The sequence below is a fragment of the Artibeus jamaicensis genome, unplaced genomic scaffold (genome assembly GCF_021234435.1).
Source record: "Artibeus jamaicensis isolate MK-2021 breed Jamaican fruit bat unplaced genomic scaffold, CSHL_Jam_final scaffold_614, whole genome shotgun sequence".
NCBI lineage: Eukaryota > Metazoa > Chordata > Mammalia > Chiroptera > Phyllostomidae > Artibeus > Artibeus jamaicensis.
This window is the reverse complement of record NW_026522050.1, coordinates 6,319,852-6,347,507: the sequence shown is the minus strand read 5'-3', so window position 1 is coordinate 6,347,507 and position 27,656 is coordinate 6,319,852. Positions and strand designations below refer to the sequence as shown.

General features: G+C 52.0%; 1 protein-coding gene across 2 annotated transcripts; it reads right to left on the bottom strand.

Annotated features, from left to right (window-relative positions):
- Positions 1–156: 156 nt before the first annotated feature.
- On the bottom strand, positions 157–22,743 carry SLC43A3 (solute carrier family 43 member 3). 2 transcript variants are annotated; one of them, XM_037163301.2, is made up of 13 exons: positions 22,635–22,743; positions 21,449–21,869; positions 21,022–21,151; positions 13,019–13,065; positions 9,700–9,776; positions 9,377–9,469; positions 8,675–8,814; positions 7,480–7,577; positions 6,140–6,313; positions 5,780–5,899; positions 1,667–1,853; positions 900–1,023; positions 157–404 (listed from the first exon to the last, which is right to left on the bottom strand). In XM_037163301.2, exons 2-13 carry the CDS (start codon positions 21,630–21,632, stop codon positions 303–305), a joined length of 1,476 nt encoding a protein of 491 aa, XP_037019196.1. In that variant the 5' UTR covers positions 21,633–21,869; positions 22,635–22,743; the 3' UTR covers positions 157–302. The 2 variants fall into 2 exon arrangements, with proteins under 2 accessions (XP_037019196.1, XP_037019195.1); XM_037163300.2 differs by having other exon boundaries at positions 21,449–21,812.
- Positions 22,744–27,656: the final 4,913 nt, after the last annotated feature.

The following is a 27,656-nucleotide window of genomic DNA, read 5'->3' as shown; positions in this document are numbered from 1 at the left end:
GGAGCCCAGGCACCCATGGGCTTCAGTGCCAAACGTCACATCACCTCCCCTCAGGCCAAGTCTGCGGAGGCCATGGGCTTCCTGCCGCCGACCGTGTGCCTTTGCTGCGGGTTTGTATGAAGTCGATCAGCTTGGCAACTGCTCAAAAGCCTTGGCTGGCAGTTAGATACATCTTTTATTTAAGAGAAAACAATGGCTATTTAACACAGGTACCCTGAGTGGACGAAGTCTTTCTGGAAACAGGGTCCTCCAAGAAAGAGAAGCAAAAGCATTCGAAGGGCTGCAAAGCGGGGGCTTCCGCACTAAGTGGTCGTGGCAGCAGTGGCTTCCTGCCGGCACTCCCGGTTCACCAGGAAGGGGTGGACGAAGGTCAGGAGAGTGACCAGCACCAGTATCACGTTCACCTGGAGGGGGCGGGGGAGGAGTGATGCAAAGCCCGGGGACGCTGACAGCACCCACCACCCACAGAGGGACCGGTGCTCCGCCCGGTTCATCTCCTATTTCCCCTCAGACACCGTGGTGCCCCGCGGAAGCACCGTGGGTCATTCTTCGCTCTGCCCTGTGCAGTGGGGGTGGGAGGGGATATTACGCCCGTTCCTTTGGTGCAGAAACAGAGGCCTCGAGAGCACTCAGCGGCCTGCTCTACGTCACGCAGGAGCACACAGCTCCTGAGGACTAAGTGAGGCACGTCCAGTGTCGCGATCCAACAGTTCTCCTCGGTTTCTAGTCCTTTTTTTCCCTCCTAATGACCGATCTGAACTCCTGCTCCACACTTTGCTGACCTTTCCTCAAATGAGGCCAACAAAGCCGTGCTGTGGTCGGGACACTGCCGTGCCTGGGGGTGCCTTCTGCTGGGGTCCCCCCCGAGCTGGGTGTCCCGCCCCCCCACCAGTACTCACGTAGAAGGGGTTGTTCTGGAGGGGGCCTTTGATGAGCGTGAAGATGGGGAACTGGAGCAGGGACACGATGGCTGACAGGGTCATCACCAGCCCAAAGAGCTTCCCAAAGTGCTCCGCAGGGAAGCTAAGGGCAGACGAGGAGGCCTGGTGAGCTCCGGACTCTCTCCCAGCAGGTGGGGGCCTGGCCTCCGTTGGCCTCTGTCAGCCAGCCGCCTGCTCCCGACTCCCCTGTCCTCGGCCTGCCTTCACCCGCCCACCTTCACGCAGCCCTTCCCCCTCGGCCTTGGCTCAACCCTTCAAACCTCGGAACACTGGTAAGTCATTTCTCTAGGCCCTGGGGAGACAGTAGGGACCCAGACACAGGCTGTGCCCTGGGGAGGTCTCAAGGCAAAGACAGACACATAAGCAGATCACCACAGGCCAGGCGGTACATGCCCTGAGGAAGCAAGGCCAGAGGGATCGCCAAGGGAGCAAAGGCGGGAACGCTCTTTCCTGGGAGACGTGGGAGAGAAGTGAGCGCTGCAGGGCAACTCCCCAGACAGATAAGAGGCGGAGGGAGGGGCTGACAGGAAGGCTCAAGTCAGTGCTCTCTCTATCCCTCCCACCAGCCCTCCCCCCAGACATCACCCCCTACACCTGCTCCAGGGCCTTGCCTGCCACACCTGACCACCTCCAGGGATGCCCTCACCTCCTGATTTCTCACCTGCGGCATGCTTCCTTCTGCCCCCAGGTGTCCTCCACTATGTAATGCACCCCTAGCCACTTACGCCAGGGTGAGGAAGGCAGCATTGCCCCCGTAGAGGAAGGAGCGGCTGATCACTTGCAGGATGAAAGTGGCATACTGGAGGGGGAGGACAGGGACCGAGGCACACAGGGCAAAGCCCAGGCACAGCAGAGATGTCAGGATCAGCGAAGGCACGGCTGAGGAAAGGGCCACGGCTGAGGCTGAAGAACCTGGTTCGAGGGAGAGGAGGAGAGGCTGCCTGGAGGGGGCACCAGGGAGGGGAGTGAGGGGCAAGAAGATGGGGAGGAAATGAGGAGCCACCGTGCGCCTGACCATCCAGGCAGAAGCCTGGGGTCATTCTTGAAACCTCCTTCTCCCTCATGCCCCATCTCCAATCCATCAATAAATGTTGATAATCCATCTCATGGACCACCATGCAAATATATCTACGACTCTCCATTTCCACGGACGCAGCTTGGGTGTAGACCACCGTCCGATCGCTCAAGGGTCAGTACAGGGGCCTCTGACAGGGTCCGCATCTGCTCTGGTCCCTCCAGCCCAGAGCCAGGTACTCTCGGGGGCTCAGCTGGTAACAGCCAGGGCCTGGAAGCCACCCAAACAGCCACCAAGAGGGGAATCCACTGTGCGGCAGCCACACACCAGGGGACCAGGCAGCGGCTGCAGGAAGGAGGACAGACCCTTGTGGAGCAGGACAGGGAAGAAACAAGACGGAGTCACTGCAGCCACTAGACTAAAGTCAGTGTGGACTGAAACCTGAGGAAAACGATTTTATCTAACGTTAGCCTGGAAACTTAAATGTTTGAATTCTTCAGCTGTGCATCAGTGCCTGGAGGTACATGAATCTCTCAGATAATCCTCTGAAGAACTTAGGAAAGAATGTCGACGTGTCCAGACACCTGGGCGCCCGGAAGATCACCAGTTCAGAAGAATGCAAGACCGATTCTCTTCAAGAATGTGCTTTGTGCCATAAAAACTCGACACCCTTTTTTCTTCTTTGCAACACTCTAGGTATTGCCTGGTAGCCTTTCCAGAATTGTAATTCACCCACTTAAGACCCTTGAAGAGAACTTTGTCATTTAATTCTAGCGAAGCCTCCTGATTCACCCACACTCGGTCAACAGAGAATTACACAGAAAGAAATCTGCAGAGCAGGGTGTGCACTGTGCTGCGCTTTTTCTAAGAAAGAGAGAAATTATATGTAGATAGTCTTTCTTTAAGGAAAAAAGACAATAAAAATAATTACCAAAGACAGAGAGAAGGAAGAGAGCTCAGGGAACAGAGAGGGAAACTAAATGTCTTTGAATATATCTTGTTTCACAGTTTTGGCTTGAGAAAAATGGATATGTTTGATATGCAAATGTTTTTCAAATGAAATTAAATAAAAGTAATAGGGAGGAAACAAGCAAAGCAATCGTCCCAAAATCAGAAAGAAAATGAAATCGATGAACATTATTTTATATCAAGTTGGTGACTTGTAACTCAGTAATTTGACTATAGGTCTCTTGTGAGAAATAGCCTAGGGATGAGGGAGGGAGGGAGGGAGGGAGGGAGGGAGGGAGGAAGGAATTGCAATTATATTATTACCATATTTGCCATGTATAATATTCACTTTTTGCCCAAATTTTTGAGGGGAAAGTGACGGTGCACAGTATACATGGGCACTATGATTACATACCATGGGTGTAATAGTCCCATGTACAATGTGCACAAAAATGTGGCTGTGCATTATACACAGGAAAATACAGTAGCAATACAGGGTCCAGCAGAAGTAATGCCTGCTTGAGTGTGGTTAGCGGGGTGTAATAATTTACAGTTTTAATTTGAACATTTCACCTAAAATGTCCTGTGATGTGCTTGGGTGTGATAGTGTTATGTTACAGAATGACATGCTTATGATTTTGTAGTAAAAAGGGGCATTATTTGTGCTGGACCCTGTATTATGAGGTACACCTGAAATTAACATAATATTTGCTATTGACTGTAACCGGAAAATTAAAATTTTAAAAATATTGATATTACTAAACCAGTAATTGTACATAAAATTTTTTGAAATACTATATATCTTTATAGTATACAGTATGTATACATAGTATATGTATAGAGATAGTATTGTCCGTAAGCACAATTTTCAGAAGATACACAGATGCAAACTCAGTGAAGTACCGTTTAAATTAAAATACCAACACTAGCTATTCATGACGTATTTTTTTCATCCAAAAAATTATGGATGTCTTACCTCTGCCCAAGGCCTAAAAGCCAGGAGAACCCAGACTGTGGATTTTAAATACGGTTTCCCATTAGAGGGACCCAGGGCTACTTGGAAAGATGGCAGCTTTCAGGCCTGGGGCAGGAAACAGACCCACGGAAATGGACCTGAACCTCCCACTTTGCCAAAAGTGAAGACACCGTCTAAAACAAATAGGGTTGCATGTAAAGGTCACAGACACTGGACTGGTCAAGTCCAAAAATGAGAAAACGTGAGCGTCAAGAATTTTGTTAGAGACGGATTAAAACATATTCAAATATATGTCAAATGAAACTTTTAAAAACAAACAAGTAGTCACCCTAGGGGTTGCTATGGCAACCTCATTATTATGAAATGTAAATAGAGGAAAAGCCAAGCATTTACTTCAGGGTAACAAACAGACCATAAGGAAAAGGTTTTTTTTTTCTTGAGGAATTCTAGCTATTAAAAGTGGAAAGGAAGATACAAATAAAAAAACACCCTTTCGTAACCCTAATAAAATAATGGGTCTCGGCATTGATCACCTATGGCTGCTAAGATCACGAGGCCGGCAGCTGATGGGAAACTGTATAAGGGGCCATCAGAACGACAGCATCAGAACCCGCTGATCAATCGTAACATCATAAAGCAGGGACAAGAGGTACCAGCGGCCCGCTGAGCCCTCTGCCCAACCACTGAATCATTCTCATCAAAAAATATTAAACCGAGTCCCGTCAGCCTTCAATCTGCCTGTTTACAGGAAATAGCCAGTTAAAGAGACATTTTTCAATGACATGAAAAGGATGCCAAATCCAAAATTGGGAAACTGACAGACCAAAAGACCAGTTTCTTCAACAAATAAACGGGGGGGGGGGGTGAGAGGGGGACACAGATTTGAAAAGACAGAAGAGGCACCTCAAATAAAAATACACTGTGTGGACCCTAATTTGAACAAACCAACTGTAACAAGACATATCTGAAGCAACTAGGGAAATCTGGACGGAACTACATATTACATGATGGTAAGAAACTATCGGGTTGTTTTAGGGGTGATACTATTACTGTGACGCTGAAGTAATAGAGGCCTTAATTTGTTACAGATACTGACTGAAGTGCTTACGGATGAAATGATTGACGTCTGAGATTTGCTTTAGAAGGCTCCAGCAGGAGAGGCAGTGCCAGGAAGTGGAGGAGGGCTGTGGATGAAACCGTCACTCTCTACTTTAGTCCCTCCCCACTCACGCCCCCAGAGGCTGAAGGACCTCAGAACCCCTGGGTTCCTCCAACGCAGGGGAAGATCCTGTCCACGCTCCTCAGCACCGTGCGCTGCCTGCCCCTGGGACGTCTGAATCGCTTTCTGGAATTCCCCAGCTTCTTCAATGTTTTGCTCCTTCCTTCATCATCTTAACCCCACTGTATTCCTGGGCCGCTCACTCTTCCAGGGTTCTCCTCTTCATCTCCTCACTTCTTACTCATCCTTCAGCTCTCAGCTCAGGTGCCACTTCCTCCAGGAAGCCTTCCCTGACACCAATCCCACCCTCTCCCGGAGCAGGTTACGTGCCATTTTTCATGTTTCCACAGCCCTGCTGCGATTTACTTCATGGCCTGCAATGCCTGACATTTGCCTCTCTCCAACCTCTGGACTGAGGACAGCTTGAGAACAAGGTTCCATCTGTCTTGCCCATTGTTGAATCCAGAACTGTGTCTGGCGCATTATTGGTACTCAAAGACTGGTGGGTAGGTGTGTGGATGGATGGATGGATGGATGGGTGGATGGGTGGATGGATGGATGGATGGATGGATGGACAGATACAAGTACAAAAGATTAAGAACAAAAGAGAAGGCAGGCATGGAGCTGTACCAAGACCTCTCCCCTCCTGGTTCCCTGACCCTCGGGAGCCCAGGTCTCACCGGTCTTTCTCGCCTCCTTCTGGTACTTCTGTCTAAGCCGGTCCATGAGCAGGCCGTTCCAGGGGGCACACAGCACTCCAAAGAACTGAGTGATGGCAAAGGCATTTGTGTAGCTGCTGACTGCAGAGGACAGAGCGGGGGGCTTGGTGGATCATTTCCAGGCTTTCCTCACAGGAGAGGGCCTATGAGGCCCACCTTGCCCTTGCCCTTGCCTGGCCTGGCCTGACCCTCCTTCCTAAACCCCCCACTCAGACCTCTTATTGGAGCACATAGCCCTGCTGATCTTAGCACCCGCACCCTCGAGGTTCCACATCCCCAGGGGGATGTGCAGACGGGCTGCCTCCCAGCCCCGGCACATACCCAGAGCCCTGTCCCCACCGGCCAACTTGGTGAGCAGAGAGTTGAGGGTGCCGATGAAGAGGTAGTGCCACAGCTGTATCACAGAAAGCCACACCAGGTGCCAGGCAAAGCGCCGAGAGGTAACACAGCCCCGGAAAGAACGCTGTTCCTCTGGCCCTGCTGCTCCTGGGGTCCCTGTGGGGGAAAGGAGGGTCTGGGTGTGAGTCACAAGGCAAGAGGAGGGCTGGGACAGAGGAGGCTGAGAGGCCTTAGTGGGACAGCCTGAGGTCCAGGTTCACTTCTGTCCTGGCCCTCCAGAACTCATCCGGCGGTGCTCTCCAGGCTGACTACAACTCACAAGTCCCTACCCCCACGCCTTTGTCATCTGGCTCTACCGCCTTGAACGACACACCTCTGTGTTCTCTGTCTGCTGAAGTCTCATCTGTCTTCCGCAGCTCGGATCCCGCACTGCTTCTCACACTAATACTTTACCCTGATCTTTCTTAGCCAGGACAGTGAAAAGAAAGACAAGGAGAGGAGGACGGGAGAGATAAGTGAAGGGTCGATGGAAGACAGGTGCTGTTGCGGCTGCTCTACATGCCCTCCCTTTCACATACCCACATACCCGCCCTTTGTTCGGTCCCAGGATCTTGATTCCTCCTGGAAACCCCTGTCCTATGGGGAGAAGGACTGTGAATCAGGTGTTCTGTGCCTCACCCAAGGTGGACCAATCAGTCACTCTTCCTGGGAGGCAGACTGGCTCATTTTGGACTGGGATCCCACCCTGGCTGGTGTAGCTCAGTGGATTGAGCGTGGGCCTGTGAACCAAAGAATGGACTGGGATCCCTCATTCTACTGTTCCTGGAGCCCAGCAAGTTCATTTTTTCTTGATTTTGTGAGCTTCACAGAATCCTATTCTTGTTTCTCCCTTAGCCAGCAGTGATTGGTGATGTTTGTACCAAAGACCCAAAACAGACAGAGTAAGGAAAGGAGACAGCAAAGGAGATGGACGGTGCAAGGGGGCAGACCCAGGGGACTTGCAGAAATTGGGACAAATAAGCCAGACTTGGGACTGAGAAATTGGGGGAAAGGAAAACAATGATGGAAGACTGACTTCAGGGGTGTGGGGGATGGTGGGATGAGAAAGAGAGGGAAGAGGGATAGGAAACAGAGCAGGGACAAAGGTCTTTCCCCTCTCTGGACCCTGTGAAATGAGAGGGCAGAGAAGATGCTACGGGACCTGTCTCCTCCTGCCTTTTCCCGAGTCTGAGTCCTGGTGGAGCTCTGTAGGTGAGGAGCCAGGTCGGCCGCAGGGGAGAGCCAGGCTCTGCAGGGGAAATGGCTTACCCGGCAGGGCTCACCTTCCTTTGGTGACGGGAGCTCCTTGGATGGTAGGTCCAGCTTCCTGGACTCAGATCCTTGCTCCTTCTTCTCTCCGGCGCCATCCCCAGAACACAGGCTGTGGAAACAGAAGCCCCACCACCCCAGCCCAAGGGCTGTGAGCTGAGCCTGAGATTCAGGCTGGAGGACACAGTGGTACGGATCTCCAGTGTCACTGCCCACTGCAATCACCCTTTCCAACCCGACACCCCAGCAGCACGCAGCCCAGACCGGTGAAGTCAGACACCTGGTCACATGAGCCAGGCTTCCATGTTTTCTCAAAGATCTCCAAGTAATAATCCTACTGATTCTAATAGGCAGCAACGTTTGGGAAGTGTGGGAAGAGTAGGAGAGGCCCAGGTTCAAATCCCAGCTCTGCCACTTCCTAGCAGGCAACATGGCGCAGACTTAACCCTTCTGAGCCTCAAATATCCCATCTGGAAAATGAAGATAAGACATCTAACTCAGAGGATGATTTTGAGATGAAACCCAAGAGCCCGTGGGTCTGCAAATAGTAAGTGAGAAGCAAATGCGTGCCCTCGCCCTGCTTGTTGTGGCGATGGACCGCAAGGCTGTTGCCTTTCTTCACCTCCTCTGCTCCCCATACTTTGCAATGTGACTGCAGCTCTGGCCGTTCTCCACCCTTGAATCTGGGCTGGACTTAGCTGCTTCAGCCACAAATGCGCAGCAGACACAGTGATGTACGAATCCCAGCCCTCAACTTTAAGAACTTCGGGCACTTCTGCGCTCGCTTGAACCCTGAACCACCATGTAAATCCACCCAAGCCAGCCTGCTGGGCGATGAGAGTCAGGAGACCAGGCATCCCTGTCACCTCAAATGCTTGCCATCCTAGACCACCTAGCTCTCAGCTAGCCCACCAGATAGATGATCAGAGACGTGAACAAGCCTTGTCGCGATCACCCAAGTCTGCCCCTGATCAGTTGAACTATCCACTTACCCACAGACTTGTGAATAATTATGTGCTTAATGTTTTAGGCCAGTGAGTTTTGGGGGTGTGTGTTATACAGCAATAGCGAATCGATATCCCCTTTTTCCAGTCCTCCTCTGTGACAGGTTTTCTCTGCCCTTTATCACCCTGTCTGCCCCGCCCCCTGCTTCCCACCTCAGGCCACCTGAGGGGCACTGGCCCACAAACACCAGACCACAGTCCTTACCCATAGCTGTAGCTGGGGGGCAGTGGGTAGGGGATGTGCCCCCGGGGCATCAGGAGGAAGGTTCGCCCAACATGCCAGGCACTGCACAAAGACAGGAAGATGAAGGAGGCTCTGAGGCTGATGCCCTGTTCATAAAGGAGCTGCAGCAGGGGGAGGGAAAAGTTAGCGTACCACTCCTGTTCACAGCGGCGTTCTTCACAAGATCCAAAAGCTGGAAGCAACCCAAGTGTTCTCCAGGGATGAGTGGATCAACAAACTGTGGTCACACAGACCGTGGAATACCATTCAGCCTTTAAAAGGAAGGAAATTCTGCCACGTGGTGCAACGTAGATGAACCATGAGGACCCTATGCCAAGTGACTACTCCCCCACGGTCCCCATAGCTGCCTCCCACCTCGTGCAAACAGGAAGCTCACAGGTGCAAACACCCCATGCCAAAGGGACCCACTGTGTGGCCAGCGCTGGCCCAAGCACATCGTAGCCACACCTTCCCTTAGCTTCTCCCCCCAAACCCTATGTAAGTTTAAAGGAGGGGCTTGAACACCAGATAGGCTCTAGAGCCAGATGGGCCTGGGTTCCAGTTCAAACGTCACCTTACTAGCAGTAGTAGAAGGGGTCATGGACAGAAATCATGCAAAGTTTCCTAGACCAGTGCCTGGCAGATGTAAGTGTTCAATAAATGTTGGCTGTTGCTGATTTTTACCTTCATGATAAGAAAGACAGCTGAGGAAGAGTCAAATGCTCCGTTGTAGAGGGTGATGATGGTCGAGCGGTGTTTGCCAAAGAGGTTCCCGATCTGGAGGATACACGACCAGCCTGAATCACTCACTTATTTGTTAAAGAACTGTTTCCTGTGCACCCAGCATGGGCCCGGCCTTCCTGACACCAAGACCACCCTCTGTCCACAGCTGCCTCCCTGGCTTAGGCCAGCCCCCATTTCAGACAGCTGAGGGATAAAAGTGTTCTGCTCCCCCCATCCCCCCCCCAGCCTCCTGCCAGGTGCCTGGGTTGAGGGCAGTTTTCCACCTGCAGGTTGGTGATCAGAAACAGGGCTCCGCCGACGGTGAGCATGGGCATGGCCAGGAAGAGCAGCGATGCTGAGGCTGGAACAATCAAACTCAGAGGTGGGTGTTGCCACAGTACAATGCAAACACAGAGCCTCAGATCCAGCCCCCACCTGCTCCAAATTCCTGACCACCCTGGAGGTGGGGCTCTTAAGGTACTGGTCAGAGATCCCCAAAATGTGCCCCACAGAGAGGCCCTGCAGAGGTCTCCAGAGCCACCTTCTTCCCCACCAAAGATGGCCCTTGGTCCCTGGCAGGCCTGGGTCTCTCTACAAAAAGAGGCAGGACTCAAAGCCAAATGCCACTGCTCCCTGCCCTCACTAAAGCACAGGCAGCCCTCCGCCGGTCCTGGGCGCTGTGCAGGGGAAGCCCGGACTCAGCCCCCAAGCCCAGCCTCTCCTTCACTGCACGGCTCTGAGCAGGATTCTCACTCTGTGACTCAGTCCTCTGCTCCTCCGGCCTCCTGGGGCACTGGGAGAGCTCAGTGAGAACAAGCCCGGGGATTGTTCTTCCTTTGTTTATTGAACTTGGAGCACTGCCTTCATGCCAGGCATTGTGCTTGGCATTGGGGAACACAGGTTGAGTAGAGAATACTTCCTGTCCTTGAAAAAACTGAAGAAAGACTACTTCCTGTTTTTGCAAAAAAGAAAAATCATTGTAATCGTTCTGGAACATGTTGGATCATAGTAAACAACTGAAGTGCCAAAGGGAGTCTGGCTTAATAATTAGTCTTTCCCAAACCACAAACTTCTGCCCACTTTCATGATTTTGGCCATGACCCATGCCTGTCTGAGTGCGGCAGGATGGTAAGAAGCTAGGAACATTCCTGGGCTAGTGGAATGGGGAAACTGAGACGAGATCATTAAACAAGACCAAACAGTTTGAACAACTCACAGCCAGCTACCGAACTGCAAGACCTTATCTTCCCTAACCAAGGACACTTGAGAACAAATGCCTACACCTTTCCTCCCTAGCCTGAGAATAAATCGCTTGAATCGACATGGTCAGGGAGATAGGAGACAGAGACCCGATTCATGCCATTTGTGGCAGCCAAACCCAAGGATGGATGAAGTCAGGGGAACAAACAACAAAAACTCAACTAGAGCCAGACAGACCCGAGATAAAAGTAAAGCCATGAAGCTGACCAGAGAAGGACCCCATACTCCCCCATGAGATCATTTTGATGCATCAGCTTATTAAAAACGCACCCAGACAGCTGATGCATATTCTGCTAAACCCCCCCCCCTCTGACTCTCAGTCCCAGAAGAGAGAGAAAATCCCTCAAGACAAAGGATGCCAGTACGGGCTCTCTCTAGAGCATACCCATGGTCCTTCCCAGGCATGAAGGAACCGTGGAGGAACTTTTTACTTCCTCCTAGACTCTAAGGGACCCTACAAGACGTGCAGCCAGGGACGCAGTGGGCAGTGGCAGCTCATCCCCAGACTTATCCCCTGAATCTGTCTCCAAGGCCCCCCTCCCCTTATTTTCCAGTGAGCTGAAAGCAGCCCCACCTTGGCTCACATCTTTCCTATGTTTCTAGGGAGCCAACTAGCAGAGCACTGCCTGGGTTCCCTCCTGCTGCTTCTCCTGCCCCAAGTCCTTCCTCTGTCTCACTCTCCCCTGCTTTAATACACGCACTTTCATAATCGCCTGGACTCGTGCAGTCTTTCCCGCACCAAGTCAAGAACCCACACACTACCGTCTGGCCCGAGGCAGACCTGCTCGGGGCCGGGTCTCCATTCAGTAACACTAGTATTTGCTAACATGTTTTCTTTAAGTTGGCTCCCTTTTACCCAAAAGAAATCTGTTATTTTTAAAGGAAACTTCATATCACTATTGTAAATGAAGAGCAACCTGTGTGGCTTGTCATGAATAGCAAGCAACTGCAAAAATAAATACAATGGAAGGGAAACAGTATTGTTACATTGCAAATGGAGGCATTTGCCCTCAGAATGCTCAAAGCCTGCCACCTGCTCCGGCCACAGTGTTCCAGTGGCACCAGCCCCACCAGCCCCACCCACATCAAGACCTCCATTCATGAAATCAGAGGCCTCACAGGGAAATAAAAATGAAACAACTTTTCCACCAGGTGGGTGATTCCCTGTTTGTCAGTGTAGCATGTGTGTGTTTCTCCTACTATCCTCTGAAGTAATGAACGGTTGTTCTACACCTTGAGAAGCAGGTTGGTTCGCACAGTTTCCGATCCAACTTCTGTCTCTATAAAAGGCACACCTCTCTGAAGGCACTAGAGGTTGGTCATGATTCGTTTTACAACAGGGTCAGTGTAGTCCCAAGACCTTCCCCCCAAACTAAAAGTGCTGTGTTGGGGGGGGAAGGCAGAATTGTTGCTCAAATGACTGGTTTACAATGAGTCCAACATCCCCCACCATCCCCTTCACATTCAGCCACTTGAAAATCATTTGCAGGCTGTTAGGAAAGATGAAGCCAGACTGACCAGGAGAGTGGTTTTAAATAGCTGGCTCTGGGTGCCAGGCTACCTCCTGAGATCCGTCTGGGCAGAGACACCCAGCCTGTGTTAACTGGGTACCAGTGGAGATGATGCCATGTCACTTTCGGGCTTCAGCACAGGTATTGCACGCACGCGCGCGCACACACACACACGAGTTATATGCTCTTACTAACCCAAAATCTGAGCCTCATGACCTGACATTGGGGAGTAATATGGGAAGGCATCTCTTGGCCGGTCAGGGGTCCCACATCCACCCCCCCCCAACACACAATCACTCACTCTGTGGCTGTGGGCAAGTCTTTGCCAGGAGTCTCTCCTGGCTTCAGTTTTGTCCTCTACTTGATGGGGGAAAGTGGTAATGAACTGTGTTGGAATTCCCAGACTTGGGGAATTTTCTATGTTTATAGACCAGTAAAATTTGAGAACACAACTTCTGACTACCATAGGGTGATCTACCTTTACTCTGCTAAGTGAGGACAGTTTTAAGAGCACCAGTCATTCAAATCATCATCTCATGTTTAAAAGAGACAGAGCATTTTAACACATACCAGAGGAAAGATGTGATCTTTGGATAACTTCTACCCTCTGAAGCAGTGCCTTCATTGTCCATATTTTCCACATTTCTCAGTAGACTAAACTATCTCCACAGACCAGCAATAATTCCTTCAAAGATTCTCTCGAGCGCCATGTCTGTGGATCTCTGAGTAACCGTGGAAGTCCGTGTGTCCTGCCGTCACCTCCTGCACCTGCCCCGCCCACCTGGCGCCCCTGAGCTCTAGGTGTCCCTTCCTCCCACCCGACCACACTCACCTGCAGAGATGAAGGCTATGATGAGTGTCCCGCTAGTGTAGAGAAATCTGAAACACACAAGGGAAGGTGGAGAGTATCGTCAAGAAGAGAGAAACCTGGAGGGGTGGGGCAGACACACTCCCCACCGGCCAGTCCCTTGGGGAAAGACATTAATGCCTGGTCTCCGAAATGAAAGCCTTGAGTCCTAATTCCTCTTGGCTGTGTACCCTTGGGCAAGGCACTGCCCTTCTCTGAGCCTCAGTAGGTCTTTCTATAAAAGGAAATAATTAGAATGATCTAGACCTGAAGTGTACAGTTCTAGGGTCCTATAATGTCAGGTCTACGATCCCAAGGCTACGGGGATCTCTCAGTAGTTTCGGGGTTTTGAAGGCGTGAGTAATAAAAACGATACTTAAGTGTGATCTATAATAAGAAATATATAATATACTCCTTTTTGGTCTTTGTTCCCCAGCTGCTGACACAGGGCTCCTGACACCCTTGTAAATGCCTAAGTGAGAAGAGCACTGGGAGCCTCTTTTGCTCTGATGTGGTGACTCTCGATAGGCACCTGGATGGGGGCTGGTCCCCAGAAGGACCAAGTCATGATTGGACACTTGGAATTTTCACCCCCTGCCCCTCCTCCCCCAAGTTCTCTAGAGCGGGGAGAGGGGCTGGAGAGAATTGATCATTGCCTAGGAGAAGAAGCCTCCGTAGAACCCCAACAGTAAGGGGCTCTGACAGCTTCCGGGTTGGCGAGCACATCCACATGCCAAGGAGGGTGACGCATGCCAACTCCATGGGGACAGAAGCTCCTGTGCTGGGGACCCTCCCAGACCTCACCCTGTGCATCCATCCCTTCACCTGACTGGCTGGCCGTACCCTTAATCATGTCCCTTAATGAACTGGTGAATGTGAGTGAAGTGTTTTCTTGAGTTCTGTGAGATGTTCCAGCAAAGAAAGTCCAAGGGGTAGGGGATGGGGGTCACGGAACCTCCAGTTTGTAGCCAAGTTGGACAGAAGTTGTAGGTAATCTGTGGACCCACCACTTGTGGTTAGCGTCTACAGTGCAGGGCAGACTCCTGGGATCTGATGCACCTCCAGGTAAAGAACATCAGAACTGAGTTAGGTTGTACAACACCCAGCTGGTGTCACAGAATTCCTTGGCGCGGGGACATCTCCCCGCACATTTGGTGAACAGAAGTGTCAGAAGTGACGCATTCTGTGTGAAAGCAAAGGCGAAAGGAGAACTAAATTTTCCCCAGGTGTCAGTGGGTGGAATCTGCTAGAATGACCCTGGCTGGTGGAAGCGTGGGGTCTGAGAAGAAAGGATGAACAGGTGTGAGATGAATAACCTTTGATTCCTGGGTGACCACGTGGTCCCCCACAGTATGGCCCAGCAGCTGTGTTACAATCAGTCTCTAAAGGCATAATCACCAATAAAATTTAGAGATGGAGCCCACTCTCAGGGAACTGGTTCACTGGATGCGTAAAAAAATGCAAACTAGTGAGGAAAAGGTAAAATACACAGTCTCTTGGTCATTGTTACGTGTAGTAGCTCCAATGAAATTAGAAGAGAGGGCCAGGTCAGACCCTTAGGCGAGACCAAGCTCAGAGCTGGGTCGGTCTGAGCTGCAGCAGTTAGCCTCCAGGCCACCCTGCCAAGGGAAAAATTGTGGGGGAACAACAGACAGGACCTCTAAGACCCTGGGCATGAAGAAGGCAGTCGGCGCGGGAGGAGAGCAGGACCAAGACACAATGGGAACCGGAGGGCACAGCGTGAAAGCGCCATTTCATTCTGTGGACGGGTATCATCAACGCCCTGAGGAACCCTCACTGAAGTCAATGGTGAGAGTAACGTATCTGGGGCCACGTCTTTGATTTCGAATGCTGCGGGACGGAAGAGCGTGTCTGGGTGGATTCAGGGCCCGCAGCTGACTACGGGACAATCACAGGTGGTGGTGGTGATGCAGACACGCGGGAGGCTGTTCCTAGGGCAGCGGCCAGCCGGGTGGACCGGATGAAAGCCACTGCAGTCCCGTTTCCGTCTGTGCCACGTGGAACACCCCAGATGGAGTAGCTGCCACGCTCTGCATGCGAGTCACGGGAGCGCGACCTCAGTGATGACCAGGATGGTCACCCGCTGAGCACGCCTGTTGCCCAGGTCACGATGGGTGCTGCGGTGAAGGGCCCTTTCACGTGGGCACCCCGAGTATCAGTCCTGGAAGCCTTACTGCATTTGCTGTCCCTGCTTCCCCGCCTGGGTCTTAGGGATGCTAATAACTATATTAGCATAATTAACGAGAGAGTGGGGGAGGGGAGAGGGGAGCATGAAGGGACTGATAGAAATTCTAAACTGGCATTAAGCACTGAAGTGAATAAAGCAAATAGTGCCGTGTTTTCACCCCCCAAACTTAGGTCTACGGCCTGTACAAGGCCACAGAGACACTGGCTACTTTGACAACCTTACAGCAGACTCTGGAAATGTCACCAACAGCACGGCCTTTGCAGCCGAATCCAACAACCAGAGCTTCGTCATTTTCCTCAGTAAAATTCAAACCACCGTGACTTTGGGGTGGCAGGACGGAGCGGCCGGGCTTCCACCCCACTTGTCCCAGCACAGTGCCGCTTGCATGGGAAGGGGTCCCAAAGGACGGCTCACAGGGCTGGGCCCAGATGGGCCTCCTGGTGCTGCTCATCTCCCACCTCCGATCTCCTTGTGGCGGAGAAGCTTCCTGGCCTTGCAAAGGCCCGACACTTGTCCTTCCAGCAGGTGCCATGGGGCCTTAAAACAGAGGTTTTGATACAGCCCTGCAGATGGCTGGGTGGGCCAAGGGAACCCCCTGCTGGTCGCTCTGCCTTAAAGGAACAAGACTATGAGAAACCAGACCAGCAAATGCCTGAGGCAGATTAATTAAGTTACAGACAGACACAAGGACCAGAGTACCTTGACCCCTCACTGGGGACCCAACACCTGCTGCACAAGATAAATAAATATGGTGGGGGGGTGGAGAAATGTTTTCAGGGCCCTTGCAATAGCAGCCTCACGTACCACGGTGCCAAAACCCACCAGTGAGGCCCCTGACAAGCAGGTTTTTCATGGGAGGAGCTGAAAATGTAAGAGTTGATAAGATTACAAGAAACCAAAACTGGTGGATAACATCCTAAGGAGGCTACAGTTAGGAATGTCAGGGTTGGTCCTGACAGGCTTGAACGTTGTCCTGTACACCCAAAGGTTGAGGGTTCGATTCCTGGTCGGGGCACGAACAGGAAGCAACCAACTGATGCTTCTCTCTCACATCGATGTTCTCTCTCTCTCTCTCCCTTCCTCTCTGTCTAAGATCAATGAACATTTCCTCAGGTAAGGATTTTTAGAGTGTGTAGGAAAACTGGTATGTTTGAAGAGGATTTGTGTGAAGTGGTTGTGCCTGCTTCACCTGATTGTATTATAGGGGGTGGACACTGTGTCCGACTAGGGACCAGGGCCCCTACCTACAATGTCAAACAGAGGCATGGGAAGCCAGGCTACCTGGACATGCTGGACAGGCGCCGGTAAGAACGCCTGAGTTCGCACACTGTGAAATACAAATGGGAGGGCTCGTAGGGACAAGTTCTCTACGCCACAGCCACATGGAGCCCGACCGGGGCGACAGCAAAGCCTGTGGGCACCCCCCGGGGATGACAACTGGGCTTTGGACTAGAGAACCTCCATGGGAGGGCATCTATGATTTTGTCTTCAGACATTAGTGGAAGCTACACTGATGACTAAAGAACATCAAATGATCTTCAAACACGAAAGGTCCACAATGTCTGGGCTGCCGTTGGAGAAGCGTTCTAAGAGGCATGGCCGTGCCCAGAAGAGCTCCATAACAGAGGGCTCACACCAGTTCATGCTGCTGGGGGACGCAAGGAGGAGACCCCCCAGCAGGGAGCCCCCTCTCTCGTGGATCTGACTCAAGAACCGGGTGAGGGCTGCTGGGTCCCACTGTCACTGGGACTCCACCTGATGAAGGACCCTTACCTGACCCAGACAGAGCTGCTGGGCTTGCGGACGGCAGTTTCGTGCTACATGGACAACATCCTGTTTGGAAGGCCACCACTTTGATTAAAGGAGGTAAAAACAGAGCAGCTCCATGGCTGAGTTGCAGGGGCAAAGATGGAAAAGTGTTGGGTTTTTACTGGCTGGTGGGCAGAGCCCAATGGCCTGGCCATATGGTCAGGCAGGGGGCATCCCTTTAATAAGGGATGAATGGCCCTTATGGAGGAATGGCCCTGTGGAAATCACTATGGCATTTGAGGGGTGCATTAAAGTAGGACATGTCGATGTCCATCTGAAGAACCCCTTTCCAAGTTCAGATAATGACTGAAATCAACAAGCATATGTCCCTCTGTGCTCGCTTGATGTGGCGACCTGGGTCCATCAGCTGAGTGGACCTGGGGCTGCTGCAGCAGTGCAGAGAGGGGCTGGACCTAGATGTAGTCCTCTCGCAGCCTCTGGGGCACAGAGTCCAGTAAGAGCTCTTCTGCCTGCCAGCAAAGAAGGCAGAGACCGCAGGTGGCCACGTGGCAGATGCTCCGGGGGAAGTCCCTGAATGGAGCTGGCAAGAGGAACAGCTGCTGGAAGCACTGGGCAGCTACACACGGGTCCCAACAGGAATCAACACCAACTCTGGACTGGGCTGTGCTTACTAGGGGTGGATGCAATAAAAGAATCAATACTGTACCAATCTGCATGGCTGACCACCACCTGTTCACACCAAAAACCACCCTTTACAGCCCGAATGTCCAACAGTGGACAGAGATATTCCCAGAGTACTAGTTTGACAGAGAATTGGACCAGGCAACTGAAGCACCGGTTGTTGGAGATGGAGAAAAATAAGGGTGGGAAGGGCTGGATTACACGCCTTCGCAAGCGTGTGTTCACACTCAGCATCAGAGGGACTTAAAGGAGTGTGCCCACTGGATACATGTCCCTGTTTTTTACGTAGACCTGGGGAAGAGGAGACAGAGAAGATTGTGGTGTTCTTTCTGCTCCACATCAACTTAAAAAATTTTTTTTTCCTTACCAACACAGTGGGTACAAGAGATGGAAACAGGGAGGATTCCTGAGAGAGAAACTGGAACTGTGCTTAACCTTTATGTTACAATTCCTAAGAGCTCGATGGGGGAGGATGTGCCTTCAGCCCATCTGGCAAAATCCAGGGCCAACAGCGAATGCGGCTAGATTGCCCACATGGTGCCATAGACAGCCGAGTAGTTCTGCACCTGCGTGACCTGAACAGAAGTGGGCCAGGGTGGGGGAGGGGTGCTCACCCACAATCCAGACCCACATCATGGAGACATGTGGGTAAAAATGAAGAGAAGGAGGAATAGTCACTGAAGATAAAGGGATGAGTAAGTGCATTATGCAGTGAAGGGAATCCAGTATTACATTATTAACCCCTCCAAAGAGGCTCAGAGCAAGAGATGATGTTGTCTCTTAGCTCAGTTATCCCAGGGGCCTAAAAGGGTGAGGACATAATTTGCTGACACCACTCCTACTTCTGGAACTGGGCAAGATCCAGTAGAAGCCTGCAGACCTGAGTGGCCCTGGGAGACGTTTTCATATGATATGGTGATGGACTAGATGGTTACTAGTGACTGAAGGGGATGAGTACGGTGTCGTGTCTTTTGAACTCTGTGATTCCTTATAAGGAATCCATGCTGCTGGACCAGGGGGCGAACTGTGATACTATGATTTTATAATAAGAAATATGGATTTGGTCTTTGTACCCAGCCTCTGACACAGGGCTCCTAAAACCCTCACAAATTCCTAAGTGAAGTGCTAAGAGCACTGGAGCATCTTTGGTTTTGATGAGGCAACCCTGGGTGTATCCTGGATGGGGGCTGGTCACCAGACAGACTGAGCCATGTTTAGAAGCTTGGAATTTTCAGCCCCGTCCCCACACACTGGTCTGGAGAGTGGAGACGGGCTAGAAATGGAGTTCATCACTGACTACGCCTACCTGAAGAAGCCGCCCCAGACTCCCAATCCCAGGAGGGTGATTCGCCCAACTCCAAGGGGACAGAAGCTTTATGTACAGAAGTCGTATTTCCTTTACCTGAATGTTTTCTGAGAATGGCTAACATGTAGCTCTTCATCTGGCTGTTTCTCTGTATCTTTTATCACGTCCTTTCGGAAACTAGTAAGCATTCGTGTTCCCATGAGTCTATAAGCTGCTTTATCAAATAATGAAATCTGGAGGAGACCATGGGAACCTCTGATCCATAGCCAGGTTGGACAAAGAAGTTGTGAGTAACCTGGTGAAGGGGAACAGAGTTTGCCTCCCAAAATGTGCCTCTTTGGGACACTGATTTTTTTTTTAATTTTTGAAAAATTTTATTTACTTACTCTTAGAGAGAGGGGAAGGGAGGGAAGAAGAGAGGGAGAGAAACATTGATCAGCTGTCTCTCACACACACCCTAGGGGGGACCTGGCCTGCAACCTAGGCACGTGACCTGACTGGGAATCGAACCGGTGACCTTTCACTTTTCTTGACAGACTCCCAACCAACTGAGCCCCACTGGTCAGGGAAGACCAGTGCTTATTTTAAGCTGGTTGTTGTTAAGAAACAAAAAACTCAGAAAGAAGCTTTGACCCTCCCCGTAATTACCCCCCAAAATGTAGGGGACCTGCTGCCAGGTGGGAGGTACCATCGCAGACAACTACGGTTTAACCTGAACCAGCGTGTGAGAGGGAGGAGCTTAGCACGTCAGTCAGCAGAAGTCCCTCCGGGTCCCATGGTTAACGATGGTCCAGCAAACATGGGTTTACCAAACACTTGCTTGTCCCTGTGAACTGCCTTCCTCCCCCTTTGAAGTCCCAAACCACTCTCTGTCCTCCTTCCTCCTTAGCTCCAGACGACAGATAAGCCTCAATGGCCTGATCTTGGGTTCCATATTCTCACGGAGACTCTATATGTTACCCGTGGACTTAAATGTGGTTATTTTCTCCCATTAATGTGCCTCATGCCAATGTGATCCTCAGACCAGCCAGAAGAACTAAGTAGAAAGAAGGGAGATTTTCTCCTCCCCCCACACAGGGGACCTACCCCCTGCGACACCCGAAATGAAGGCAGTCTCATGGGACTGAGCCCTTCGCCTCCGGGGTCTGACACTGTCTCCCCACAGAAAATGCCAGCACTGAGTTACACTGTGGAACACCCAGCCGGTGTCACAGAACTGTCCAGTGTGGAGAAAACAACTCACACATGTGGTGACCAGAGCGTCAAAAGTCGAAGTGTTCTGTGTGGAAGTAAAGAAGAAACACAGAAAGGAAGACTCAGATTTTCTTAACATGCTGAGGAAGGCTGGGAAGAGGAAGGGGCAAAGAGAGGGGAAGATAGAGGGGGGGACAGAGAGCCAAAGACCAAGAAACTGACACAAAGCCCTCATGCACCCAAAGGTTTAAAGGACAAGGGACTTGATCTCTGGCTGCTTCCTGGCCCAGCCTGCCCTCCAGTCCCTCTGTCTGCCAACTAATGTCTCACATGCCCACCAGGAGGCGCTTGCTTCAGGTCCTACCAGTCCCCAGCAGACCAGTGCTTATTGCTGAACACACGGCCAGCTGCAGGGACATTCTGTGGGAGCAAGATCAAGCCCCTGACCCTCCCTGACTCATCTACTCAGCCTTTGGGGAATGACGGAGGGTAAGGAGGAGGATGATTAAGCCTGAGCCCCTTGGTGTGAGGCCTTGCAGGAGATTCGGACGAGGGTCCCCAGGGTGAAGGCGGGGTGGCAGTTGCAGGTATTGCTAGTGTGGTGACCCTGGCCCCAGGCCTGCCCTTTCGGGACGTGGGCCTGGGCTCTTGTTCAGCTCAGCCTCCTGAGGAACACGCATCCACAAGGAGCAGAAGCAGAAGATGAGGAGAGGGAAACAGGGGTGCGGGGTGTGCTCACTCCCTGGCCTGGGTTTCCCTCCAGCCAGGGCTGCTGCCAGAGGAATTCCTCCTGCCCCCCTGTGCCCAGGCTGGGCCTTTGAGACTCACATGGCTATGAGGCGGGCCACGGTGGTCTTGAACCGGTCGAAGATGTAGCCAGTGGGGAAGGTCATGAAGTTATTCATGAAGGACGCCACGGTGAAGATGAGGGAGAACCTCTCGTCCTGGGCTTTGCAGTCTAGAGGAGAGAAGGGAGGAACTCAGAAGCCCAGGGCAGACGGACCAACAGCATTCCTGGCGGAAAGGTTTCCCTTAGGCGAGTCGAAGCGTGACTGCCCCTAATTATCCCTCAGAAGCTGGTTCTTCCCTCCCCAGGCACCCCTTAGACTGAGGACGGGACAGAGGGGAAGGCTGGCCAACCATCCCTTTCACCACGGAAAGGCCGGCAGCGGGGGCAGAAGGTGAAGTCCTCCCTTCCCTCTCCCACCACCTGGGAGCCAGGCTCAACCTCCTAGAGAAGTCACCACTCCCTCACCATCGTGGCCCGTGGCGTTGCTCATCAGCCCAGCGCTCCGTTCACACAGGTCCTCAAAGTAATGCTCTGTTTTGAAGACAAATACCAGGGATGCCCAGCCAAAGAGGACACCAGCAAAGCCAAGGCATTCCAGCAGCCCCGTCAGCAGGGTGGCCACGTGCAGGCACGGTCCCTGGCTTGGCATGGCCTGAAGTACAGCAGACCCTCCAACCCCACTGGCACCGGGGGCGGATCTCAGAAGGGACAAGGCCTGGCACTGCAGCACTTGGACGATTCCCCTGGCAGGCACTTCCGTTCATGTAGCTCTCTGGTCCTGGCTGTTTCTGGCTTGGGTAGAAACCATTGGCGAATGGGTCTCTGGATCCTATAAAAGAAGGCAGAGATGCTCTGGCTGGTGTGGCTCAGTGGATTGAGTGCGGGCCTGCAAACCAAAGGGTCACCAGTTTGATTCCCAGTTAGGGCACATGCCTGGGTTGCAGGCCAGGTCCCTAACAGGGGGCACTCAAGAGGCAACCACATGTTAACGTTTCTCTCCCTCTCTTTCTCTTTCCCTTTCCTTCTCTCTAAAAATAAATAAATAAATTTTTGGTGTTTTTTTTTTTTTTAAAGAGGAAGAAGACAGAGGCTGCTGGGTACAGGGAACTCATGGGAAAGCCAGAGGTGGCCAAAGTCTTTTCTGTGGGTTGGAAAGCAGGGCCAGCTGTTAGAAATAGATGCAAAAAGTCTCCCCATTCCACCACAGGTGGCAGCAGGTGGGGAAGGGGGACTGAGCCCAATTCTGAGGGCTGTCCAGGAAATTAATGACAGCAGCCACTCTGCTCCAGTCAGCGCGGTGAGGGGACTTCATATGTGTGCTCACAGATCCTCGTGGCAACCTGGCGAACGGTGTAGAGCAGGCTTCCCCAACCTGTCCAAGGTCACCCGGGTTAGTTGGTCACAACCTAGGCCAGTCTAATGCCCAAAATGTTCCAACTCCAAAATATCCCTTCCTCCCTGGACTCCCCGTGGTAACCCTGCTCTGGTTACCATGTGCCAGGAAAGCAGCCGAGACCCCTACAGCGCAGGTCTGTCTGCCCCGCCCCCCGCGTAGGCACTGCAGAGGCCTCACTGTCCATCGATCCCCCCACCCTTGTCTCCTGTCCCCCTGTTCCCCGGCCACGCGGCCAGCCCCTCCCCAGCACCCTACCGGCTGCCTCCCAGGCTCTCCAGGTCGTCTCTGTGCTCTCTCAGGTTCTGAGGTTCAAGTTCTCGCCTCTTTCTCACCGCCCATTTCGTCCCCTTCCTCCCCCTTCCCACCCCACCTCCTCCGGAAGGGCCAGGACCGCGGGGCGGTGTCCAAAAAGTCCAACACCTCCCACTCTCCACCACTTCCTTCTCCTCTGCTGGGGCTCCAAGGCTCTTTCTCACCCTTTGTGATCCAGCCGTTGGATTCCATCCTGTCTCCTCCTCTAACCCCAGCAGCGGCCCCTTTCATCTCTCCAGCCGCTCTTTCCGCCTCCCAGCTCCCGGGCCTCTCCCCCCGCCCCACCCCCAACCAAGTGAGTTTTAATACCATTGCAGACACACAGGCAGACCCAGGGGACCAAACAGACCACAAACGTGTCACACACAGAGGACACATAGCCACCTACACACACACACCCTATTCCTTGTGCTTTTCTTTGGACACATGGGTGGGCACAGAATACATTTTCCCCATTTGCCCACCAGCTCCACTCTCTCCCATCTCCTGCTCCCGGCACGTCCAGCAGATCCACCAGCACAGAATCTATCGGAGACCCAAGGACCAGGACTGGAGAGCTTTCCAGAAACACCCCCCGTGGCTGCCCTGCCTTTTCACCTCCCAGGGCCCCTTTGATTACTCCCTGCCTCACCCCCAGCCCAGGTTCTGAAAGAGCCTCCCCGCCAGCCTGCGTTGATTAAGTATTCATTCATTGCCCCATTTTTTATTAATCAAAGACATGTATAATTGCCCATCGGAGCCCGTGATCAGCCTGAGATAGCCAACCGAACCAGCTGCGTTGCTCTCCTTCTGGCCCAGAGCAAGTGAGCTGCCAGCTTCCTTGGCCTGCGTGGCCATTTCTTCCTCAAAAGCTGAAATGGGGATAGCTTCTTGCATATTCATGCAATCGGCAGGCCCCACCCCCACCCCAAGTGCCGCCTCCTGGATCCCCACCTTCGCTTCTGGGGTCCCCGGGACTCAAGCTTTTCCAAGCTCACCCTTCTTTTTAATGCAGAGGATATAAGAGATTAGGACAGTGGAAAGCCTGGGGAAGGAGTGCTCTCCAGCTCTCTCTACCCAAGTGCAAAGGATGGAGAAAGTGCACCCACCTGACCACATGGGGCAGGGGCAGCCCTGGTCCTGTGCCGTTATGAGTTTCATCGATCTGAGCAAGCTCTCTCTGCCTGCCCTGCCAGTGAGACGAAAACTGTGGTGCTTTCTTTAATTACAGTAATTGTCATAAAAGAAATAGGAGGTGGGTTTGTTGCTGCAGGAATGAAAGGCAGCAGCCAGACTTTAGGTGGTGCTGGGTTCTCCAGTTTCCAGGAATGTCCACAGAGCCAGCTCTGGGAGGGGACTTCAGAGGAACCTGCCCAAGGTCATTCTGCAAAGTTGCAGTGTCTGCCTGACTCCCAAACTTGTGTGCTGATGCCACCAGACTTAACATAGAATATCTGGACGTTAGAGAAGACAAGTCTTTCTCTTTTCCAAAATTAACTGATGGGGAAATAAATAAGAAAATAGAGCATGCCAAGACAAACAGGACATAAGATGCAAGATTTTCTATTTTACCGCAAGACACAAAGACGCTGAAATTAATTCAAGCCCTATCTCCTGCTCTGGCTTACATTTCGGTCTCCTGAGCGCCTGGGGGATCAGTTAAGTGTGGAAGTAGCAAGAAAGGAACAGAAAAAGTGAAAGCAAACAGAGAGAGATTCTATAATGTAAATCACAGGAACAGTGAGAAAGGCCCAGCTCCCAGGCTACCTGGGCATCCAGGACTGGAAGTCAGGACATGGGACAGGTTGTCAGGGTTCTGTCCCTTGTCTTGCTACCCCTGTCTTGGCTCTTAGCAGCCCCAGCCCACATCCACGTCAGTGTCTGCAGAAGGCATGACCTCTAGGGGTGCCTCAGTCTCATGGAAACTGTTGGGACAGAATGTTAGACTATCCTCTGGACCACTCCATTTCATGTGGTCCAAGCTCCAGCAACTAGCAGAGGCATGTGCTCTAAGGACTGCTCTCAGGCCTCATTCCGATGAGGTTTAACACGTAACATCAGTGAGCAGCGATCATCCTAAGGTCAGATGGCTCACCCTATGTCTGCACTCTTTCTCTCTTTACTTCCTTTCTTCCTCTTCATCCTGCCTCTTTTTTCATTTATTGATTTGCTCTCAACAGGCATTCCGGGTGCCCGAGGCTTTGTGCCAGAAACTGGGATTTTGAGAGGAGGGATTCAGCACCTGCCTTCAAGGAGCTCATTGTCTAGTTAGGGGAGACAGGCAAAGAGACCCAAGGTTTCTGGAGTGACAACAGGGTCTTCCCAGGCAGAAAGAAGCCAGTGCAACACTTCCAGAGGCATGAAGCCTGGACACAGCAAGGACATCTAGGAACCGGTTAGAGCAGACATGGAGAAGGCTGAAGTGACCGCCCGAGTGAAGGCGCTGGACCGCAGCCCACATCGGTCGTCCATGTCTGTGGACTCTTCCCCTTCTCCTATGTCTCCCCGACCCGTCCTTGGCCCCTGCCCTGTTCAGGCATCACCACTTGGCACCACTGCATCCTGCTGCTAGTTTCCATGGTTCCCATTGGATACAGGACTTGGACTTCGGATATGCCGAGCAAACAGACAAATGAAACAGAAACGTGAACTTTTTGTCCTTGCAAAATCTGGGCTCATGCAGATCAAAATGTCTTGATTTTTCCAGGTTTGGTCTTCAATGAGGTTTCAATAAATTGTTTTGGAAGATAAAAGGTAAATGCAAATGTTTTCCATTTCAACTGGGGAGAAAAATACTCATCATGTTGAGGCAATGCCAAAAAAAAACAAGCAAACAAACACAGATTTTTGGGCCAATTACTGATTTTACTGATTCCTCTGAGCTCCAGTCTCCTCATCTATAAAACTGGAATCAGTTGTTGTATAGGTTAAAGATAATGCAAGAAAATCACCCAATTAGTATACTAGCTGATTAATAAATGCAACTATTGTATCAAAAAGTATTTCATTACTAAAAAACAAAAGAAATTATGAAGTTATATTTGAAGAGAAGTGCAAAGTGCTCAAAACCTAAAACAGAGATCAAGGGGGTGGGGGTGGGGAAATCCTGAATAACATGTGAGCTCAGTACCCTGCACCAGAAGTCCCACCCCCAGAGAACTGACCTCTGCATAGCGCCCAGACAAACATTAGTGTGACCAGGGTGACCTCCCCACTCGAGCAGGTCTATCCAAAGCAGAGTGCTGTTTGCCTGTACTGTGTGCTGAGGGAAGGAAGGACATCTGTTCACGGGCCAGAGAGGACAGAAGGGGCGGGAGTCTGACAGCTGGGCCTTCAGGGTGTCTCCCGCTGTGCTCAGCAGTTCCGACAGGGCTGGCCAAGCCTCTACATGGCCCTGAATGAAGATGAGGCCTCCTGGTTCTGGGGAGATGTTTCTCTGACCAAGGGTGAATCCGAAAGGACACCCAAAAGCTACCAGAAAGAGGGGGTGGCTCCAACCAGTCAGGTCAAACAGCTCGGGCTTGGGGGATGTTGGAGTCAGCAGATGTTGCAACCCGATTGGGCCTCCCTCCTACATGCAGGAGAGCAGGGCTCCTGGACCAGCCACGGGGGGCTTCTGGGCCAGTTCCTGGGAGAGAAATGAAGCCATATGAGCCTCCTGCTGCCCATTGTCCCCACCCAGCCCTAAGTGCACGTTCACCAAGAAACTGTTTATTGGTAACCTGACTCCTCGTACAAACTTTGCTAGAACAGCATACCCTGGTGCACTGACAACTAGTTCATCTCCGAAGCTAAGGAGGCCCCACCGCCGAGAGGTACCACACCTATCAGTAGGACCTGGTATTGGTTGAGTGCTGGCCACCTATCAGGCACCTTTCTAAGTGCTTCAAGCTGATTCTTTCACTAAATCTCACAATAGTCCTGGGGGGATAGGTGTTGTTATTAGCAACCATCATCTGGGCCATTTGAAGTCCAGAGGGATTAGGCAACTCCCCCAAGTTCACGGTGGCGGCAGAGCTGGGATACAGACCTGGACATTCTGAACCAGTACCCACCCACCCACTTGGCCTCGGCCCTGCCGGGCGCTGGACGGAGCATGACTTCTGAACTGGGTTAATATGGGCAGCGATCGTCAGTAATAGGAATTGGGGTGGGCACCCCTTTCGGAAGTGTCGTTGGTTAACACCAGGAAGGAACGGTGTCTCTCGTTCAGCTACGGGCTCTGTCTCCCGGCTCCGTTTTTCCAACCACCCACCCTCACCCACATGCACTGCTGAAAAGAGGAAATGGATCCAGGCGGGGGAGGCAGGACGCCTGAGTGAAAACAACAGGGGTTTTTAGATGCGTCGCAACCCCCAGATAAAAGGAACAAGAAACTGCTGAGGCCAGTGGAACGCTCCCCTTTTGCTGTGGGAAAAGGCGAAGGGAAGCAGGACAGAGCTGGAGCAGCAACCCTGGTGCAGCAGGAGTTCCCCTCCTGGGAAGAAGGGGGAAGCTTTCCGGGACCCTTCTTCCCAATTTGCCTGAAACCCAGCACTCCTCTAGCACGCCTTTCTGTCCCTCTCTTCCCTTCTTTCCTCCCTGCATTGGCCAGAACAAATTCATGGTAACACTACAGCAGCTCCCAGCAGGATCTGTAGACAGGACACCGGACAGAGGTGTGCACGTGGGTCTGGAGCACCCCAGCTGGGCCATCTTGAGCATCTTTCCCTTTGGGACTGGCTGTGATGCTGGGGCTCCATGCAGAGACTGAGGGGAGCCAGGGTCTGCTGTGGGGTGCAGACGTCTTCTCCTTCCTCTTCAGAGGAGGCCAGCAAAGGCCTAGATGGTGAGTCCTCCCTGGGCGTCTCTGCTTGGAAGCTGAAATGGCCCAACCGTGACTCAGAAACCACAGAAGTTCTTGAGGCTGATGGGTTCCTATAGATTGTACAGGCAGCTCTCCTCATGGGCTGCAAAACCACAGGACGGGCTGTGACCATGCTCAAG

Coding starts and splice junctions, on each gene's coding strand:
- SLC43A3 (XM_037163301.2), bottom strand. CDS start 21,632: ATGCCAAGCCAGGGACCGTGCCTGCACGTGGCCACCCTGCTGACGGGG. Junction 21,152..21,448: donor CAACGCCACGGGCCACGATG/GTGAGGGAGTGG, acceptor TCTCTCCTCTAG/ACTGCAAAGCCCAGGACGAG. Junction 9,470..9,699: donor TTCTGATCACCAACCTGCAG/GTGGAAAACTGC, acceptor TGTATCCTCCAG/ATCGGGAACCTCTTTGGCAA.